The sequence below is a fragment of the Eubalaena glacialis genome, chromosome 11, assembly GCF_028564815.1.
Source record: "Eubalaena glacialis isolate mEubGla1 chromosome 11, mEubGla1.1.hap2.+ XY, whole genome shotgun sequence".
Taxonomy (NCBI): domain Eukaryota; kingdom Metazoa; phylum Chordata; class Mammalia; order Artiodactyla; family Balaenidae; genus Eubalaena; species Eubalaena glacialis.
The window spans coordinates 62,087,395-62,109,824 of record NC_083726.1 but is presented as its reverse complement, the minus strand read 5'-3'; the positions used below and the strand labels follow the sequence as shown (position 1 = coordinate 62,109,824).

The window sequence follows — 22,430 nt, the reverse complement described above, 5'->3', positions numbered from 1 at the left end:
ATTCACACTTAAAAAATTTTAATTCATGTCAAAATTAAAGGAAAAATGCAAGAATAGTACAAATAGGGACTTCCCTGGCAGTCCAGTGGTTAAGACTGCGCTTCCACTGCAGAGGGTGCTGGTTCAATCCCTGGTTGGGGAACGAAGATCCCGCATGCTGTGCAGTGCAGCCAAAAATTAAAAAAAAAAAAAAAAAAAGAAGAAGAGTACAAATAACTTTTTTCCCCCTGAACAATTTACAAAAGGAAAACCATTTACCGTCAGCTCTGAATACTTCAGTGTAGGATTCCTACCTAGTAGAGCATTCTCCTACACAACCACAAGAGAGCCATCAGAATCAGGAAATTGATATTTGATACACTACTACCATATAACCCACAGACCCTGTTGAAGTTTTGCCAGTTGTCCAAAACATATCCCTCAGTGCAAAAGGATCCAGCTGAGGGTCACATGTTGCATTTAGTTGTCATATTGCTTTATTCTCCCTCAGTATGGAACTTGTCTTTGTCTTGGTCTTTTTTTGATTTTCATGACCTTGACATTTTTGAAGATTACAGGCCAGTTTTTCGTAGAATGTTCCTCAATCAGGTATGTCTGATATTTCCTCATGATTCGATTCAGATTATGCATTTTTGTCAGGAATTACAATGGAAGTGATGCTGTTCTAATTGCACTCTATCAGCCTGTATATTATTTTGATTTGTCCCATTAATGGTAATGCTAGTAACGTTCATCCCTTGATTATGGTGATGTCTTCCAGGTTTCTCCACTGTAAGATTATTCTTTTTCCTTTTGTAATTAATGAGTATTTTGTGGGAAAGTACTTTGAGAGTATGGAAATACCCTACTCCTCATCAAATTTTCACCCATTTGGTTTAGTATTCATTGATGTTTTGTGGCTTAATTATTACCGATGGCTTCTAAATGGCATTTTCTAATCCCATCATTCCTTCTACATTAATTAGTTGTCTTTTACTGAGAAAACCTTTCTCTTCTTCCCACTTATTTATTTATTTATTTTATTTATTTATTTTTGGCTGCGTTGGGTCTTCGTTGCTGTGCTCAGGCTTTCTCTAGTTGTGGCGAGCGGGGGCTACTCTTCGTTGTGGTGCGTGGGCTTCTCATTGCAGTGGCTTCTCTTGTTGCGGAGCACAGGCACTAGGCACACGGGCTTCAGTAGTTGTGGCTCACGGGCTCAGCAGTTGTGGCTCACGGGCTCAGCAGTTGTGGCTCGCGGGCTCTAGAACGCAGGCTCAGTAGTTGCGGCGCACGGCTTAGTTGCTCCGCAGCATGTGGGATCTTCCCGGACCAGGGCTCGAACCTGTGTCCCCTGCATTGGCAGGCAGATTCTTAACCACTGCGCCACCAGGGAAGCCCCCCACTTATTTATTAATTATTACAATCAGAATGACTCATAGATTCCTGTTTTATTCAGTGGATTATAATCTTTTATTGTTATTATTTAGTTTGATGTTCAAATTGTCACAGATTTGGCCAGTGGGAGCCCCTTCAAGCTCTTTTTTTTTTTTTTTTTAATTGGAGTATAGTTGGTTTAAAGCTGTCTTTTATATCCTTTTGAAATGATGTCTCCATCATTTTTTGGAAGTATAATTGACTTACAATATTATATTAGAGGTGTACAACACAGTGATTTGATATTTTTATACATTACAAAATGATCACCATGATAAGTCTAGTTACCTCTGTCACCATACAGAGTTATTACAGTATTATTGACTGTATTCCCTATGCTGTACGTTACATCCGTGACTTATTTTATAAGTGACCTGTCCCCATCACTATTTGAGCATTCCACTTTGTCCTGGCACAACCATATATTTCAGGTTCATCTTGTACTTTCCCCTCCCCAGCCCCTGAATCAGCCCTTTTCCCATGAAGCAATGGTTCTTTTCAGTGGAGAATTGCTATTTAGAAACCATAGATCAACGCTATGGGGTGTCACTATTCCCAGGTCCTCTCAGTGAACCGAAGTAGGGGGAAAAATGTGTTTATGTGTATATATATCTATATCTATATATTATAGATATAGATATATACATTTTACCCTGATACCTCTAATTCTAACCTAATGTTACAGGGTTCATTCTGATTTTCTTGTTTTCCACAATTGAGACCCTTATCTGGCAGAAGAAACCTGGCTCCCTTTATCTTCAATATATTTATTTATGTGACCAATCCCACTTGTATATAACCAGTCTTCTGTTGCTGTTGCTTCCCATCACTCCTCCTACCATGGATGCTTGCTTGAGCTCCAACACCCCATGCCAGGCTCCCACAATGGATTCCACACATGGAATCAGAACCCTCTTTACCCTCCTCAGGCTCTAACATACCACAATGGTATGGGCCACAGCTGCTGCTCATCTAACTGGACTCCTACATTCCCCACATAATGCCTTTTAGACTGAATTATTCAGGAAGGAAGGAAGAAGAAAGGAAGGAAAGTAAGAAGATAGGCAGGCTTATAATTACTTTTTAATTAAGGACAAAAAAAAGCCTCAAATCATTTTGATTCCTAATTGTCATTCACAGGAGCATTGTTGGCTACTCTTTTACTTGTGGCCGAAAGAAAATCAGGTTTCATTATTAAACTGCGTATGGTTCATCTGTGTCCATGATATTTTTAATGATTTACATAGCTATACCCCAAAGAACCATGTTTAAGGTAATTAGATATACAAATTTCAGAGACAAAATAGAATAGTTGGATCCAAGAGAGCTACCAGAGACTCAGTATTACTCTTTCATCTTTGACTAAGCTCTGAAGTACAGGCTTCTAGATGGAGAATATGCCTCAGACACTTATAGATAAGCCACGCTCAGCAGCTTTTGTTATACTGAGTCAGTTTTAAGATTTAAGAGTTATCTTAGATGGGAGATGCCAGATCTGGACCTATAATGGATGATAAATATTTCACACTGATTCAGGAAGGCAGCAGTGCAAAAGAGCATGGGCTCTGAAGCCAGACTTCCTGGGTTCCAATCTGCCCTATCATATTTACCAATAGCGGGACCTTGCGAAAACTGCTCAGCCTCTTTAGGCCTCAATATCTTCATCTCTAAAATGAAGATTCTACTTCATAGGGTTGTTTAAGCAGACTAAGCAATACCCTTAAAACAGTGTCTGGCACTAGAGGTGGATTTGCCTTGAAACTAAAGACATTTAAGTTTTAGGGAATCTCACTTGCACAGGCTACCTCCAAGGCCCTGTACTTAATTTTATATTTGTAATTTTTTTTCTTTTTCTTAAAGAGAATCTCCAAACTGTATAAACTTCAGGCCTTACCCAACTGGGTCTGCTTCTGTCTGGCACATAGTAAGTACTTGGTAAATGTAAGTTTTTATCAGTTACATCTAATATTAAGAGTGGTCCTTTATGGTGTTTTTGTTTTCAATTTTGTGTGTGTGTATTTTTATTTTTGTTTTTGCTTTTAAGTTGCCCCACCTTGTAGAAAAACAAACTAGAAGATAAGGCATAATGTAGGATATTTCTTTCATTCATTCATCTACTAAAAAATGTTTGAGTGGCTACTATGTCAAAGGTGCTCACAATCTTGTGGCCAAGACCAACATATACATAAATAATTACAATATGAATAGTAAGTGCTATAATAAGTATATATACAGACACAAAGAGGAAGGCACAAAACTTAGGCTTTTGAATGAAATGTTTTAGTGGATAAATATGAGATTTGGAGGGTGGAGGATTATTCAGTTTGAAGAAACAACATATTCAAAGGCCTTAATTCCTTCATTGAATAAATATTTATCAAGGATCTGCATTATGGCAGGTACTATTCTGGATGCTGAGGATACAGCAATAAATGAGTCAGGCAAGAGCTAGGCTTTCATAGAGCTTACACTCTAGTAGTGGGGGCACTAAATAGGGTAATGCCATAGAGTGTTACACAGTGTATTAGTGTGTGTCCATTCTAAACTGAATGGTAAAAGAAGGCCTTTCTGAGGATGAAACATTTGAGGAGAGGCTTGAGTGACAAGAAGGAGTCAGACATGAGAAGATGGGGGGCAGGGAGGGGCACTCAAATGCAAGAACTGCTGGTAGCAAAGGACCTAGAATAGCCAAAACAATTTTGAAAAAGAAAAAGTTAGAGGACTCACACAACCCGATTTCAAGACTTACTATAAAGTTACAGTAATCAAGACAGTGTGGTTTTGGTGTAAGGATAGACATTTATATCAGTGGAAGGGAAAAAAGAATCTAGAAATAAGCCTAACTGCATATGGTCAATTGAATTTTAACAAAGGTGCCAAGTTAATTCAATGGAGAAAAGACAGTCTTTTCAAAAAGTGGTGCTGAAACAATTAGGCATCTGTATGTAAAAACAGAACTACAACTCATACCTTGCACCACATAAAAAAAGTCAGCTTGAAATGGATGATAGACCTAAATATAAAACCCAAAACTACAAAACTTCTGTAAGAAAATACAAGTGAAAGTCTTCATAATTTTGGGTTAAGCAGAGATTTCTTAGCTAGGACACAAAAAACACAAACCATAAAAACAAATTGATAAATTTGGACTTCATCAAAATTAAAAACTTGTCTTCAAAAGATCCTGTTTAAAAAAATGAAAAAAACAGCCATGGACTGGGAGAAAATGTATGAAAAACACATACCTGATAAAGGACTGGTATCCAGATTACAAAAAGAACTCTCACAACTCAGAAGAAAACAAACAACCTAATTTTAAAAATGGACAAAAGGTTTGAACAGGCATTTCACCAAATAAATATATGAAAAGATGCTGAACATCATTAGACCTTATGGAAATGCAAATTAAACCACAGTGCCATATCACCACATACCCGCTAGAATGGCTAAAATTAAAAATATAGATAATACAAAGCATTGGGGAGGATGAGGACAACTGGAACGCTCATACACTGCTGACAGCAGTGTAAAATGATATACCCCCTTTGGAAAACAATTTGGCAGTTTCTTATAAAGTTACACATACACTTACCACATAACCCAGAAATCCCACTCCTGGGTATTTACCCAAGAGAAATAAAAACATATGCCCACACAAAGACTTCTACATGAATGCTTGTGGCAGCTTTATTGTAATAGCTCAAAACTGGAAATTACCTAAATGTCTATCAACTGGTGAATAGACATATAAATTATAGTATACATCTACATAATGAAATACTACTCAGCAGTAAAAAGGAATAATACATGCAACAACATGGATGAATCTCAAAAGCATTATGTGAAGTGAAAGCAGACAGACACAAAACCTTACATATTGCATGATACCATTTAGTGGCATTCTGGAAAAGACAAAACTACAGGGACAAGAATCAAATCAGTGGTTGCTAGGGGCCGTGGTGATGGTGGAGGACGGGACTGACTACAAAGGGGCAAAAGAAAACTTGTTTGGGGTCATAGAAATGTGCTATATCTCAATTGCAATGATTATATTACTATATACATTGACAAAATTCAACATATTGTACATTTAAAAATGGTGAACTTTACTGTATGTAAATTATTCCTCAATAAGCCTGAATTAAAAAATCACCACTGGTAACAAGTGTGGTTTTAAAATGTGTCCACAAATTCTACACTTGATCTTAGCCAAAAGGATGAGAAGTGATTATCTACAAATCCTTTGACACTCCTCACTTCAAAAGGTGGAGCCTAATTCCACTCCCCTTTAGTGTAGGCTGGACTGACTTAGTGACACACTGCTAATAAACAGAGTATGGCAGAAGTGATGGTGTGTGACTTCTGAGAATAGGCCATAAAAGGCATTGCAGCTTTCTCCTTGTTCTCTCTTGGATCACTCACTTTGGGGGAAGTCAGGTACCGCATTGTAAGGACCTTCACTAGCCTTATGGAGAGGCCCACATGATAAGACCTCTTGCCAACAACCGTTTGGGTGGGACATCTTGGAATTGGATCCCTGAGCCCCAATCCGTGTGTCAACAGGGTCTGCAGCCCCAGCCAACATCTTGTCTGCAACCTCATGAGAAATCCTGAGCCAAAACCAACTAGGTAAGCCAGTCCTGAATTCCTGACTCACAGAAACTGTCAGATAATAAATATTTGTTGTTTTAAGCCAGTAAGTCTGGGGTAATTTGTTACACAATTATAGATAGCTAACATATTGAGATGAGAGGAGTAATCTGAGGTGAAGTTGGAGAGGTAGGTAGAGACCAGATCCTGTAAAGACTTAACAGGCATTGTGAGGACTTCAGATTTGATTCTAAGTCTAATGGTAAGCCATTGGTGGTTTCATTCAGAAGAAAAACAAGCACAATTTCACTTTCAGTAATCATTTCACTATGGAGTGGTCAAGAATGGATGCAGGGAGACCAGTTAGGAGGCCATTTTGGCAGTACAGGTAAGAGATGATGGTGGCTGAGACTAGGGTGGTGACAGTGGAGATGGACGTATAGAGTGAAGGAAGTAGAGGAAACAAGGATGAGCCTACAGTTTTTTTGTTTGAATAGTTGAAATGAGGATAACCGTAAAAGGGACATATTGGGAGAAGTGATGGATGAAATCAAGGCCTGAAGGAGTGTATAAGCATAATGTGTTTGAGAAACTGCAAATAGGTCAGTATGGTTGGAGTTTATGGTGATTGGATAGGAAGAGAGAGTGGTGAGAAAGTAGGCTGAAAAGACAGGCATGAGAGAAAGACCCTATTTATCACCATAAAATGTCTGACTTTATCCAGTTAGTCTGGGAACCACTAAAAGATTTTTTAACTAAGAGAATGATTGATCAAATTCACATTTTAGAAAGATAACTAGCAGCAGCTATATAGACTTTGGACTGAAGATGAGAGATACTGGAAACCAGAAGACATTTTGAGTAACTTTCTGATTTTTAGGAGGCAGCATAGTACAGTAGAAAGAACATAAAGGGCTTTGGAGTCAGATGGACCCGAGTTCAAATCTTGGCATAGCAAATTACCATCTATTATGGGTTGTATTGTGTCCCCCTCCAACTTCAGATGTTGAAGTCCTAACCCCCCAGTACCTCAGAGGTGACCTTATTTGGAAATATTGCAGATATAATTAGTTAGGATGTAATTAGTTAAGATAAGGTCATACTGGAGTATGGTAGGTTAATCCAATATGCCTGGTATCCTTATAAAAAGGGGAAATTTGGTTGTAGACATGCACACAGGGACAATGCCATCTGAATATGAAGGCATAGATCTACAAGTCAAGGAATGCCAAAAATTACCAGCAAGCCACTAGAAGCTAGGGGAAAGGCATGGAACAGATTCTGCCTCATAGCCCTCAGAAGGAACAAACTCTGCTGACACCTTGATCTTGGACTTTTAGCCTTCAGAACTGTGAGATAATAAATTCCTGTTAAGCCACTCAATCGGTGGTACTTTGTTATGGCAGCCCTAGTATAGGAATACACAATCTGTGTGACTTGGACAAATTACTTTATCTTGCTAATCCCTAGTATCCTAATCTGTAAAATGGGGATAATTGTGTCTACCTAATAAGGTGGTCACGAGGATGAAATGAAATGGCATTTGCAAAACACCTGGCACTGCATAAATATTATTTTACACTTGTGAGACACTAATGCTACAAGGAAAATGGGACATTTTTGAACATTTTTGGAAAGATTGACTACAACTGTAAGGGTCATGTGCAATACAACTTAAAGGAATAGGATGGACAAAATGATCTTGGAATCCTTATTTCCTGTTGGATTCCTTAGAGAGGAGCCCTGGGATTGTCTTGCATTCTGTGAAAATGCAGCTTCTTTTGGGATAGAACACTAGTACAAGAACCAAAAGCACTCTCCAAGGCAGGAAGGTTGAGGCTAACGAACATCCTGTGGTGTGGTAAAGTTGGGAAGGGAAGGAGGTGAACAAAGCTACAGAAGAATGGGCCAGATGCCTTAGGCCTCCAGGTTTCCCAGCACACTTCCTTAGGTAAAAGATTTAGGCTGGGGGTTGTCGTCTCCTCAGCTCCATGTGGGAAACCCAACAGAGGCCTCTCACCGGTCTCTGGAACGCCTAGTCTTTTCAAGCAGGGAGTCCATTGCCAAAGCAAACAATCCCAGCTCTACGATTGTGCTCTGGCTGGGGTAGGGGAGAACAAAGCTCCCTTTCTTTGCTTCCCCAACTCTATGGCTCCAGCCAAAGGCACTGTTTACACAATCTTCCCTGGTGAAGAATTTGTTCCTTTTCTCTCTAGGTTACAGCTGGAAAAGATTGACTCCCTCCTTGCCTGTTCCTTTTTCCCAGACCCCTGGACAAGAAAAGTGTCCAATACCTGAAGCCTCCCACCCTCAGAAAAGATGTCAGCACACTTAGGAGTAACTCCAGGCCCTTTTGTAATGTGACAGAGACCCTCAGTTTTAGCGGCAGAAAGCCTGTCTGGCTGGGAAAGGGAGGCTGGCTGGAGCTATCAGGAGCCTCGCTTGTCTCCTTTCCAACTCTGTTTATTCCTCCCTCTCTCACTCCCCAGGGATTCCGAGGCTTTCCCAGGTCCATATCTAGGAGTGAATCAAATAATCAAAATCCAGGGCAGATTTGGGTTCCTTCTTTAAAAGGATGAAAACAATGTTTTCTAGTGGGAAATGTTTTCTGTAGTCTTTAGTTCACTAACTCCAGCAGCACGTATGTTTCCCTCCAGCCCCAAAAACAAAAGCAAGAAGGAGAAAAGGAAGCCCCAGAGTGGTGGAGTCTAATTTTAGCACTGGCAGAGAGTCCCAGTGTTAAGTTACTCCTGGTAAATTGGTAACTAAGAAACAGAAGAGATAGAGACAATTTACAAGATCTAGGTCTCCAGCAAGAAGTTTTAAAATCAACTTTCATTTAATTCTATGACATCTCCAGGAGGCACATCTCAAGGAAATGTGCCTCTCATTTCACACAAGGGAAGGAAATTGAAGCACAAGAATTAACCAAAAGTGACTTGAACCCAGGATTCTGGGACTTTCAATTTGGTCAACTCCATAAGCCAAGTTGCTTTCTGAAAATTTTATGGGTCTTTGCACTGTACAAATTTTCCCTGAGCTAAATCCCCACTGGCTATCCTCCTGTTGTTAAGGGAGTTATGGGCTAGGTGTTTATTACCCTTCGCAGCTATGTTTTGGAAACTTAAAGTCCTTGCTCCAGCTGTTCGGAGATGTGGATGGAAAGGCCTTAGGGGTGCAAAGGGGATGCAAGTCTGTTAGGCTCAGGTATCACCCCTACACATACACAAACACCATCACCCCTCCCACCTCACCCCGCCACCAACCACCCTCCCCAGCGAGACCTGCAGAGTTGGTTTCTGAAAAAGCAGCTACACAGTTCCTGGAAGGCTCTAATCCACAATAGTTAAAAATATCCATCTTGGGGCCAGAGCTGAGCCAACTAAGCTGACCCTACCCAGAAAACCAGGAAATTACCCAGCAGTGGGTAAAATGAACACAAGGGTAGGCAAATGCTACCTATTCGCAAGATAACAACAGGGATGATAATTATAAGAAAAACAGATCCATCTCCTTCACTGAGAGATCTAAAAAACTGTCCAGATTTGTCTTTCCCTCTCCTTCAATGATATCCTGGCCCCCACACCTTGTGGTGTGGCATAATGCAAGGAGCTCTGGTCACGGGTTTCTATTCTGTTCTATTTAGAACTAAGTCATGATTCTTGAACAGGAGTCTTAGTTTTCTCATTTGTTAAAACGAGAAAAAAATATCTACTCCACACAAATGAAATAGCTATAGTAAAAATAGTAAAAATAGCTATAGGCATACAGTTTTTGTTTAAAGGCCTTTCCTGGACTTCCCTGGCGGTCCAGTGGTTAAGACTCCCCGCTTCCAACGCAGGGGGCACGGGTTCGATCCCTGGTCGGGGAACTAAGATCCTGCATGCCACACAGCCTTGCCAGAAAATTAAATAAATAAATAAAATAAAGGTCTTTCCTTATTTAGCCTTCCTGAGCTAGGTTAGAGTCAAAACAGTTAGGAGGCAGAGGGTCAGATAAGTCAACTTTAGAGTTTCTTTTCAGTGCAAGATTCAGATGAAACTTCACTCCTTTTGCAGACTGGAAGATTGCACCTGTGTTAGCTTTCTATTGCTACATAACAAACTACACAAACTTAGTGCTTTAAAACAAATTCCATTTATTATCTTACTGTTCTGTAGATCATAAAATCCAAGCAGGCTTGATTCCATTTTCTGTTTAGGGTGTCCCAAATCCAAAGTCAAGGAAAGTGTTGACTGGTCTGGGCTCTTATCTACAAGTTCTAAGGAAGAACCCACTTCCAAGCTTATTCAGGCTGTTGGCAGAATTCAGTTCCTTGCAGTTGTCGGACTGAGGTCGCATTTCCTTGCTGGCTGTTGGTTAGGGGGTCAATTTCAGCTCTTAGAGGCCACTTTCCAATCATTGCATACGGTCCCCTCCAACTTCAAAGCCAGTAATAGTGCATCGAATCTTTTCTTCAAATGTCTCTGATTTTTCCTTCTGCCACCAGTCTGAGAAAGCTCTTTGCTTTTAAGGGCCCATGTGATTAGATCAGGCCCATGCAGATAATCTCCCTATCGTAGTCAACTGTGCCATATATAACATAACCACAGGCGCAATAGCTCATCAAATTCACAGGTTAGGGATTAGAGCATAACATTTTTAGGGGATCATTTAAGAAATTCTGCCTGCCACAGCACTTATTCAAAAGATGAAAGGAAATGATCTCTTTTGGGGTTGTGGGGGGGAGCAAAGAAGGAAGTGGGAATAGACTATCGCTAACTAACTGTTTATACCAATAAGAGAAGCCAAGCGTTTGAGATGAGAGTCCTGACTCCATCCCTGGTATTCTATCCATTATATCTTCTGCCACCTCTTGAGTGGCTACTTTGGTCACAGTGTCCTAACATAGTGCCTTGAGGTAAATGCTCAATAATAAAGACATTTTAAGAAATGCTTGGGGACTAAAAAAAAAAATCTTCCCATGTTTTAGTTTTTCCTCATTAAACAGTGTGAACACAAAGCTGTCCAAAGCTGTCCAAGAGTGTGTCCTAAGAATACATGTTGGAAAATGCGTATTTTTAGATATGGCTCAACTAAGTCAAAATTTCATTGCTCAAAACTTGTAGGACCAGGATAATATTCACTGTACTCCTCTTCCATTTTCTATTTCAGAATTCAACATGAATATTCCTTCACCTGATTTCTCTTCAATGGAGGTAAGACACAGAGCAGCCTCTAGGTTCCTGGGCACCAACTTAAGCTAAAGCACCAGGGCTGTTCCTGAGCAGCTTTTTCATCCTGATGACCTAAGAAGGCCTCAAACTAATAAATCCATCCTGAAAGGGAGGCTGGAACAGGGTTCCTCATTACTGCTGTTTAGCATGTAGATGATTTTCAAAGGACATGATTTCCTTCTAATTAGGATGACTAATTGAAGAAACTGAGAAGTAAGAAGAGGGAACCAACTATATGGGAAGAGAACCTAAAAAAAGAGTGGATATATGTACATTAGTATAACTGATTCACTTTGCTGTATGCCTGCAACTGACACAACATTGTAAATCAACTATACTCCAATAAAAATTTTAAAAAAAAATAAAAAAGAAGAGGGAACAAAGGCTCTCTGCCTTCAGCATCCCTGGGTCTTTTCCTCCAGATGCTTTATGGCCAGACTTGCCAACCATAAAAGAGGGAGAAACTGTGTATAAAATACCTGTAATAGGCTCTGAGCTTCATGGAGAATGAAAAGCAAATTATAATCAATATACATTGAACTTTCACGGCACCATCCTTTCCAAATACCCAAGGTACCTCTGTGTGCATGCACATAATTCCTGGGATGAGAATTATTATCCCTATTTAATAGATGGGGAAAAACTGAGGTCCTAGAGTTATTGGTTAGTGATCTGACCATCATCACAATGGCCAGGAGTAGAAGAGAGATTAAACTAACATCTCCTAATTTCAAATCATGTGATCTTTTTGAAACTACAAGGACAAATAGATTTCATTCCATGTTATCAAAATTGGAAAGACCTTCAGAAGATTTGCTCTTGGACCCTCTCTACTAAAACATAGCACTCCTCTACCCCAAGTTGTTGGCAACTTGGGTTGCCAATAAATCTCTTGGGACCTGAAACTAAGAGGATCCAGGTTGCCTTGACTCCTGAAGAAATTTGCTTCCAAGCTTCTTGCAGCACCATCTCATCATTCGCCTCAGAGAGAACAAGAACACGTGGAACACCAGGTGTGCTCTCTCCAAGCACCTGAGTTGTTAAGGAGTCAGCTAGATTCAATCCCAAAGAAAGGGCCAAGGAGAAAAATAAAACACAGATGACTCTGATCTGATGACTTGGTAAGGGGACTGGCAAGAGAGGCTCCTACCAGAGGTTCAAACTTAAATGAACAAAACAAAGAGGGCTATTCCTCATCCCCAAATATGTAGTATCTTCCACCTACTCGTGTCTGGAGGAACTGTTCTTGTGAGGTCCACCTAGAGCCCCAAAGTCCAGCTTATAGTTATTTGGGAATAGTATAGCAATCTAGAAGCCAATTGTGGATAGGACCCCATTCAACCCTTGATCACAATAGTAAAAGGGCAAGGGTGAATGATTTGGGGTGACCTGCTTCCTGAGCATCAGTTTACTCTGAGGTGAAGTCTCTGCCCTGGGCTTTAATTTTAGTCACTGACTGAACCAAAAGAAAATCTGTTGTGGTCATCTACATTAGCATGAAAGGACTTTAATTTATACCCGACTTCAAGCATATGTAAGATAAGACTTAAAGTTTAGCCTTTAGAAAATAATAATCCTTTAGTTTATACTAACCCCACTGTCCAAAGTCCCTCTTGAGGCATTTTTAAGGGAAAAGGTTTATCTTTGTTTATTCTCCTCTTTCTTGCTTGCTTGGGAAAACAATGGTCACCAGCAACACTGGAAGAGTCCCACAAGACCAACAGTGTGGTAGTCTTACACCCTGGGCTACGAGACATGACCCTTGCTCTAGCTCCAGCTCTGCTAGTAAATGTTCCCAGGAGAATCCTGATCTCTCAGAGTCTGTTCCCTTGCTTGTGAAATGAGCTGGTTGGTTCAGATGATTAAAAATTTGACCAAGATACTGCTGTGTCATGCTACATACCTCTAGGGATACAAGATGAATATGACATAGTCCCTGCCTCAAGAAGCTAACAATCTAACTTGGAAGATAAGGCACACATATGTGCACACACGTATACATCAACCCACAATTTATCATACACAGTAAGCATTATAAAGGATGCAACATGCTCTACAGCCCTTTATATGGGTTAATGCTCACTTGACTGAAAGTGGATGGAAACCAGATGAAAGCTTCATGGAAGAAGAGGTAGCATTTAAGCTGTCTTTCAGGATAACAGGGAGTTTGAAAAAGAGGAAAGTGACCAAAGATTCAGGGAAAGAAAGCAGAGATGGACAAAGGGCAAGGCCTGTAGATACATAAGGACAGTAAAGCAGGGAAAGTATTTGAAAAATGACAAATAGTCCACTTTGGGTAGAGTGTTTGGGAATAATAAAAAATAAAGCTGAGGAAGTTGAGTCAGACTGTCTTCGAATTGGTAAATGGCAAAACCAGTCCTATGCTTAAGGAGGATTAACCTGACAGTGGTTGGCAGAAGTAAATGCTAGAGGGTAGAGATGGGAGGCAGAAGGCCAATTAAGAGGTTATTGCAATAGACCAGGTGGGTGGCAATGAGGACCTCAGCCAGGAAAGTGGCAGTGGAAACAGAGAGCCAATTAGTCAAAATTTTAAACCAGCACTGTAAGTTGCTACTGACCCAGTTCTCCAAGGTAACATGCCATCCCAGGTGAAGATTATTAAAAAGGAGCACTAATTTGAATAAAGCTTTCCCAACATAGAGAATGAAGAATAAGTGAGCCCAGACCCATGTTGAGCTTAGAACCATCACCAACCTCCAGGCCTTATACTTTCACCAAGGCATGCAGCCAATTGTGGAAAAGAAATATACACAGGAGACTCAAGAAACATCTTTTTAATACAGTATCTGTTTGTCTTCCTTCTGTCAAACCCTGAGCCAACCCCCTTCCCCAGGCTGCCTGGGGAGGTACAGGAAAAGGAACATACAGGGCAGACAAGACACGGGAGAAAGAACTATGGGAGGTGGAAACGGCTCCTTCACATGGCGAAGAGGATGAGAAAGGCCACCATCAGGCAAAAGAGTCCCATGGCTTCCGAGAGGGCAAAGCCCAGAATGGCGTAGGAGAATAGCTGTTGCTTCAGAGAAGGGTTCCTGGGGGAAGGGGAAGAGAAAAGACTGAATCTCTAGTCCGCACAAAGAAAAGGACAAACATTAAAGGTGGACTCAGGGAGAATCCATCTCAAGCTAACATCTCACGTAATGAGATGACAACATCATGCCCCAATTCCTGCTCTGATACATCAAGGGCTCTACAGAGATGAATAAGGGGAGTGGACAATCCAAAATTCTATAACATAGCCCAGGTACAAACATTACTGCCTCTACTGGATCACCCACATCTTCCTCATAACTTAAGACTCCTGGGTCTGGACACAACTATCCAGGGCTCAACCAGAATGGAAGAGGTATCTGGAGTGGCAGGGCCTATCAGACCAGTGTTTCCAAACTGTAAGCAGAACCCCAAAATACGAAATGTATAAATCTAAAGTGTAATTGTAAAGAAAGTGGGGGATTTGAAAGTCTTGATTGGTTTCCCCTTCATTCTCTAAGACAGTCTCTGGGGTATACCCTCAGAACCCTAGGGCTTTATGTAACACAATTAGAAAAACACTGTTCTTGTGGACAAGGGAGCCAGGGAGACAAATAACTTCTCTCATTTCAAAATAGTCAAAAGATTTTGGGCTACAAATGATCTGTGAGGTTTAGATGATATGATTAAAAAATGGCATAAAGGACTCCCAACTTTGAAAGTCAGTATATAATTTCTATTTCCCTTACTCTGTCACCTCTGGAAGCCTTGATGGATAACCTAAAGCAACACCAGGTTTTAACAGAATTGTGGACATAGAAGTTTCTTATTTCATACAAATCCTAAAAAATAACCTTACTTCCCCAAGGACATTAAGAGAACTTGCAGGTCTCTAGAGGATTAATTTAGTTCTAACAGTGAGTTGCCCAGAGTTGGTGGGGACCAAATAGTCCCAAGTGTCAAGGAGCCATGGGGCTGGATGCAGAGGCAGTTTTCCCAGGAGTGATGGGGGAATTCCCAGGGATGGGGACAACGGCAGTGAAGCCACTATGCTGACTGAAGCTCTAGACTCGGGGGAGGGTGGGGGAACGGGATGGGGACGATACTTTTTCTGTAAAGGGCCAGATAGCAAATATTTTAGGCTTTCTGGGTCACATATGGTCTCTGTTACCTTTTTTATTTTCATGACCCTTTAAAAATGTAAAACCCTTCTTAGCTCAGCTATACAAAACCAGGCTGTGGCCCAGATATGGACATCCTGCCTTAGTTTGATGACTCCTACTCTAAACCAAAGCTGTCCAACAGAACTTTCCAAAATGGTAGCCACTAGTCACATGTGGCTACTGAGCTACATTAAAAGTTACAAAATTTAAGTTTGTGTACTTTTAGTTAATTAAAATTTACATTCAAATAGCAACAGGTCTAGTGGCTACTGTATAGGATAGTGCAGCTCTACAACCCCAGTCTCTGCCCAGACCTTTGGAAACATATCAGAGAGCCAATGGTGGGCCCATCTTACCTGGCATAACCAATGATGAGGCTCCCAAACACAGTCCCAATTCCAGCCCCAGAGCCAGCCACCCCTACTGTGGCAGCCCCAGCTCCAATGAACTTGGCGGCTGTGTCAATGTCCCTTGAAATGGCACTGGTTTGGAAACTGCGGCTAGGAATAAGTGAGGTGGTCAGGGGACGCGGGGCTGCCAAGCTGCTGTGGCTCTGTGAAGAAGTAGGTAGAAAGTTTTTAGGAAACCCTTTTTTCACTTTGAAAACTTTTGTACCATTTAAGCCCTTTATGCTATCAAATCCCACTGCTTCTCCCCCATACAGAAAATCTTTTAACTCCCTGGAAAACTCCCTAAAATGTTGCCAAGCAGAACTTTTAAATGCAAGAGGTGGAAGTCAAATACCTTCAAGATTCAGGTATGGTCTAGAAATGTAAGACTGAAGCCCTAGCCTGGTTCTTGATGCCTTGAGGAGATCATCTTCCTGGGACTAAATGCTCCCAACTCAAGTCAGTACACTAAGTCAAGTAATGGCAGTTACCAGCAGCACACATGGACATGTGCTGCCAGTGGCAGAAGCTGGAACATTAGGGTACCATATATGGAGTCCTCAGCACTCCCCCTACTGGTTCTGTCAGGTAACCCTCCCCACCCAACCCCCACCCCTCCCCCTCCCCCACAGGCCCAATTCCACTTACAACGAACCTCATCTGTCAGTGTCTCTGGTCGTTTCAGCACCACTGCAGACAGTGATCGGTTCAATAGTGGAGAGGTTCTCCTGATCTAGTGGGAATAACACAAGGCCAAGAAAGTCAAGGAAGGCTGTGGAGAGGAGTTTTAGAAGCACCCCAAATTGTTACTCAGATGCCCCATTCATTCGCTAGAACTTAACTCAGAATCTCAAAAGAGAATCTGGAATTATTCTTTCACTTTTAAGCAAATTCTAGATTCAAGAACAGCACCATTTCTCTTGCTTCCTAGGCTTCTCCACTGATTTAAGGGAAGAAAGTCTACTTCCTTTTGGAAGGAATTACCTACCCTTGCTATACCCTTTTACAGGCCTTGAGAACGGGAAGAAATTTAAGCCTCAGAAGCATTTACTTCGCTCAGCAAGAAATCTATACATACACTGGTAATGGCCAGCCCATTAGAAGGAAGCCAATGACTGGAACATCTTTCCCTGAACACACCCTTCTGGAAAATAGGCACAAAAATCCATGCTGAAAATTTACCCCATCCTGGTAGCCTTTTCTGACTAACTCCAAGCCAGTGTCTCCAAAGCAGACAACATGGTGGTTAACAGCCAAGGCTTTAGTCAAATATAACTAGATTCAAATCTTAGCTCTATATCAGCTGTGTGATCTTAGGACAAGTCACTTAAATCTTTCTAAGTCTGTTTTCTCATCTATCAAATGGGAATAACATATCTCAGGCTTGATTTGAGGAGTAAATAAGATTATGTATACAAACTGGTAAACTCAGTGCCAGGCACAGTAAGTGCTCAATAAATAATACCTACTAACAGCATCACTCCTTTTCACTTACAAGTGAATGAACCAATTGCCTCCACTATCTAATAATTTTAATTTCTTCCATGCTGTTGCTTCTGAGTCAAATATTTTCCCAATGTGTATTTTAGCTTCCCACCCAAATTTAAGCTTCCAGAAGGAACTCCTAGCTATGGTTCTCTGACACTCAGGACAAGATCCTGTACACAGTGCATACTCAGTCCAACTTAGGCAATTTAACTCATGTTTACCATTTCTGGTGGGGTTCCAGTTTACAAGAACACAGAATTTCAGGATAGGAATAACCTGATCTTAGCCTAGGTTCTCATTTATACTCTTCTTCTAATATAGTTGGATGAGAAGAATTAACTGGCCTTCATGGGACACGAAGCGGGGAATGCCTGGGAAGCATTCATTCTCTCCTGTCAGGCTAGCACAGCAAAGGGCCCAGCTGTGAAGAACAAGGTCTGAGAAGGAAAAGACAAGATGCCTCTCCTTAAAAACTTTCCTGGAAAAGGCAGGTACTCACCAAGGAGGAGGTGGAGATGAACTTGGTGCAAGCGTACATTTTCAGGGGCTGAAGGGCCGTGGCAGGAGAGCTGCAATTACAGAAGCAGCATTGTCAATATTGTCCTTGCTTACCAAAGGACATCCTTATTAGCAGAAAAGGTGCTCTGGAAAATTTAAATGGCCCAGAGAGCAGTGACTGACCTCAAGTCTCAGCAGAGATGGAATTAGAACCCTGAAGTCAGGATTTCCTCCACACAGCTTCTAAGATTTCCTTATAATCAAATGACTTCTCCTGGTCTGAACAAGAAGCTCCTTGGTCCCAGCTTTAAGACCTGTTATCCCAGACTTCCCGTGGCACAGTGGTTAAGAATTCTCCTGCCAATGCAGGGGACACGGGTTCCAGCCCTGGTCCAGGAAGATCCCACATGCCGAAGAGCAACTAAGCCCGTGCGCTAAGCAACTAAGCCCTACTGAGCCTGTGCTCTAGAGCCCGCGAGCCACAACTACTGAGCCCGTGTGCCACAACTACTGAAGCCCGCGCACCTAGAGCCTGTGCTCCGCAACAGAGAAGCCACTGCAATGAGAAGCCTGCACACAACAAAGAGTAGCACCCGCTTGCCACAACTAGACAAAGCCTGCATGCCCCGCGAGGACCCAATGCAGCCAAAAATAAATTAAGTAATTAAGAGAGAGAGAGAGAGAAAAAAAAGACCTGTTATCCCTTTCCATAGCCTCATGCTGGGGTTGTCAGATGAATTTCCCCAGCATCTTTTGCCTAAGTTTCCCTCAGTCTCTTACTCAAAAGAAACTCTTCTCAAGGCTTCATTGCTTGGGCCTAAAAATGTTGCCCTTTAAAGACTCTTGGGGGAATTCCCTGGCGGTCCAGTAGTCAGGACTCTGAGCTTCCACCGCAGGGGGCACGGGTTCAATTGCTGGTCAGGGAACTTAGATCCCGCATGCCATGAGTTGTGGCCAAAAATAAAATAAAATAAAATAAAAAATGCATACTCTTGGGTCCCACCTTAGACTTTCCAGGTCAAGATCTCTGGGAATAAGGCCCAAGTACCCTCTATTTCAATGAAGCTTCTCAAATGATTCTTAGGTACATAGCATGTTCTTAAAACCAGTCTTGAAACTATGGTAGTGGTACAGCCAGGACTTGAACTCTTCTCATACTTAATGCTTTCTAATATGCTACAGGTTGAAACACTCAGTGATTACTTAGGCCTGTTAAATGACACTTCCTTGAATAAGCTGGACTAATACTTTCCCAGATTACATTTCTGAATGCAGAATCTTAGTTACTTTCAGATTAATGGATGTCTTCAACTCTTGTCCTGTCTAGAACTCTGATTTCTGCCCATACCCTAACTCTAACCCAACTGTGCTGCCACGCTATTCAGGTTTTCTTGGGTCAAAAATCCAAAATTTCTTTAAAGCTTTAAAAAAGGGAGGACTGTTTTTTTCCCAAGGCAACAAAACCTCAATATCATCATTTGTAAAATGTAATTCTTAGGCGGATTAAATGAAATAACACATGGTAAGTGCCCGATGTGGCACTTGAAGGGAGCCTGCATGAAGTGGCGACCCCTCCGCTGGCCACCTAACCTTGGCCAAGTCTGCACTTGTTAACCAATATCACTTTGGGCAACAGCACTACCCAGATTCATGGGTTTCTTCCTCAGTGTAGATGGGCCAAGGAGTTACAGGGCTGCTACTTAACCGTTCCTTTCCTTAACCTTCTTTTCCTCTCGAGGGCAGAGTCCGGGGACTCTCGGTAAACCCTTGACAGGAAAGCTGGCCGGTTGGCACTACCCCATGCTGGCCCCACCCCTTTTTAGGCCTCCTGCCTCTAACGCAACTTCACCGCAGTGGAAGGAAAAGAACGGCGCTGAGAGACAATCAGTGGTTCCAAAGAAAACGGCCTCTTTTCTGCTATAGCTCTCCCAGGCCACAGTCTGAATGGAGGGGGTGTTTTGGCTGTTCTGTTCATTTCTACCACTTTCAAGGTTTGCTTTTTAAATCGAGAGGTGCTGACTAGAGGGGGTGGTGTCTTGAGACGATCCACAATCTCCATTGTTCGGCACCTGAGGTCCTGGGGCCAAAAGTCTGGAGGTTTCAGAATAAGAAAGGCACAAGTCAGGATGAGAAGAGAAAACAGAGATAGGAGGGGAGAGTTTGGGGGTTGGGACAGCTCTGAAAGGGCAAGAGAATGAGAAGAGTGTTTGTAAAGGATGAGTCGGGACAGGTGAAATGAGCACCCTGGGATTTGACTTTCGCCAGCCCCAAGGCACGCTCGCTCCCCCAACCCACGAGACATCCAAGATGGCGCCAGGCCCGTGCGGTTGGAGGTCACCGGCACGCGGAAGGGGCAGCCCTAAGGCACGGGGATACGGGGGGTAAGGGAGGGCGTGAGGACCCGGGTGGGAGCATGCAAGGTAAGGATCTCAGAGCATTGGCGCGAGGCGGGAGCGAGGGCCCAAGGCCTTACCTGCTCCCAGGGCAGAGAAGACAAGAGAGAGGCGGGGAGAGGGCGGGAATAGCGAAAGGAAGGCTCTGCTCATGCGCGGCCCGGACCAACGAGTCGCTCTGCCAAGGATAGAGTGATTGCAAAGTTGAGGGTCGGCCCGGGCGCCACAGCGCCGCCTGCCAGCTCTGTGGCGACATCCGGCCAGTCATTCCACCTGGCGTTTGAGAGAAGAAACTGCAGGCGGAGCCGACCGTGTGCAGAAATGAAGGCACTCCGCAGTGTAAGTCGATCCGTAACGTGGCCTGCGGTTTGCTCTGCACGGTATTTGGGATCTTGGATTTGCTTCCCTTTTTCAAGCATGCGCAGTCACATTGAAAGAAAAAACCAAAACAAAACACAAACAAATAAACAAAACTACCCAGAATTTCAGTGTTAAATAGCATGCAATCAAGATTGGGGTTCAGTGTCCAAAATATATCAGGAGGAAAATGAAGTCACGGGACTCCTGCCTTCTGTTGCCGCGGACCCTGGCTTTATGGATGGGAAACCCGTTCAACGGGCGAATAGTCAGCAAAATGCCCCAGCTGCCTCTAGTGGCTTCGCCTTTATTTCCCTCTCCTTTCTTATTCTAGTGATCAGCTAGGAGAAAACCAGCATCAGCGAACCAGAAGACACGGGCTAAAGATGATGAGGACTCAAGTGCCCTGACCCTAAGCCTTCTTTCCTGAGTCACGAGACAGTCAAGGAATAATGGGCATCAGTGACCTGAGGTGAGGTTGCGAGATCACGCCAGGCATGCCTGTGCCTCCGCCCAGGTTTTATTTACACGAGTTGAGATAAGCAGCCCCCCCAGGAGGTGCTCTTATGGAGGCCCCTCGGCTTCTCCCTCGTGTCCTTTTGCTCGTCCTTTCCCCAATGGGAGGAAGTAGGGGGCTTCCTGGCCCTCACCTCTTATTCTTGGCCGCTTTATCTCCCACATAGGGTCTGACCGGCCCCTTTGGAGAGAGGTCGGTACCCACGTCCCCTCATGTCCAAACCTCGGCCGTCCAGGCATCGTGTTTGAACGCAGCACAAGAAAGACGGGAAAAGCTCACCAAACCCCCATAAAAAATAAAAAATAAAAAGAAGGCCGTGGCTGTAAATAAAGCCAAATCCGCCACCCTCTGAGGGGCCGTTTGTCCTCCCCTCCTTGGCCCCGTCCTTCCCGCCGCCCCCTCCCGGCTCCCGGGCCCCGCGGCGCCCCGGCCCCGAGCTCCTCCATTTAATCGGATTTGGGAGAAGGGGAGGATAAATCACGGCAGCAGCTTTACGGTCCCGGAGGAGAGGCGAGCCGCAGCCAGGCACACCCCGGCCGGCGATAAAAACCGCCGCTGAAAGCCCACGGAGCAATTTCCCGGGACCCCGAGCGACGCCATTACAGGAATGTAATTTTGCCCGGATGAGGCCCCGAGTTTAATTATCCTCGCGGAGGAATTTCAATGCGGCCAATCCATCTTGCAGGCGGGCGGCAGAGGGATTTATATGGGCCTGTTATTTCACACCGATCCTCCATCTGCATTTTTATGGCCCTGAACTCCTGAAAGGGAGGGGAAGGAGTGGGGAGAAATCGGAAGCAGGCGAGGAGAGACGGGTGAGAGACTTCCCGCCTTTCCTAAATCCATGATCCCAGGCCGATGAGGATTCTCACTGGTTCCCCTGAAATGCCCAGATCTCCCTCCAGTTCCAGTTGTTGACTTGGGGTGGGGTTGGGGGTAGGTGAGGAACGGAGCTGGTATCCTTGGGAATCAATCAACAGGTATTTACCAAGTACCAAGCGGTGCCAGGCACAGGGTAAGATGCTCAGAGGGGAAAGGGAAGACGCTAGCAAGAATATCTCCTCAAGTCCCCAGACACCCCCACCCCGCCCACACTGAATGCCTTTTAGCTCTCGGCTTCATATCCTCCGAGGCAAAAAGTCCACAGTTCTTAAGAGGCACCACCACCAACCGGTTGTTGCAGCTGTTTATTGCGACAATTTAGACCACGCTCAGATATCGCTAACAATCCAAAGGCGAATTGGAGAAGGGGCCCGTGGCACAGTCGCAATGTTTATTTCTCCCTCACCTCCCTGCAGTGGTGGGTTCTGGATTCACATACCTGGTTTCCCAAATCGCTGTGTGACCTTGGGCAAGCTGTTTAATCCCTCTATATCGATCTTCTTTTATGTAAGTTGGGAATAATAATAGTGCCT

General features: G+C 43.2%; 1 protein-coding gene across 2 annotated transcripts; it reads right to left on the bottom strand.

Annotated features, from left to right (window-relative positions):
• Positions 1–13,999: 13,999 nt before the first annotated feature.
• On the bottom strand, positions 14,000–20,412 carry ATP5MC2 (ATP synthase membrane subunit c locus 2). Of its 2 annotated transcripts, none has more exons than XM_061204340.1 (5): positions 20,222–20,412; positions 17,750–17,819; positions 16,418–16,495; positions 15,730–15,926; positions 14,000–14,272 (listed from the first exon to the last, which is right to left on the bottom strand). In XM_061204340.1, the coding sequence occupies exons 1-5, from the start codon at positions 20,407–20,409 to the stop codon at positions 14,158–14,160; spliced, it is 648 nt and encodes a 215-aa protein (XP_061060323.1). In that variant the 5' UTR covers positions 20,410–20,412; the 3' UTR covers positions 14,000–14,157. The 2 variants fall into 2 exon arrangements, with proteins under 2 accessions (XP_061060323.1, XP_061060324.1); XM_061204341.1 differs by lacking the exon at positions 20,222–20,412 and adding an exon at positions 17,932–18,105.
• Between the last annotated feature and the right edge of the window lie 2,018 nt (positions 20,413–22,430).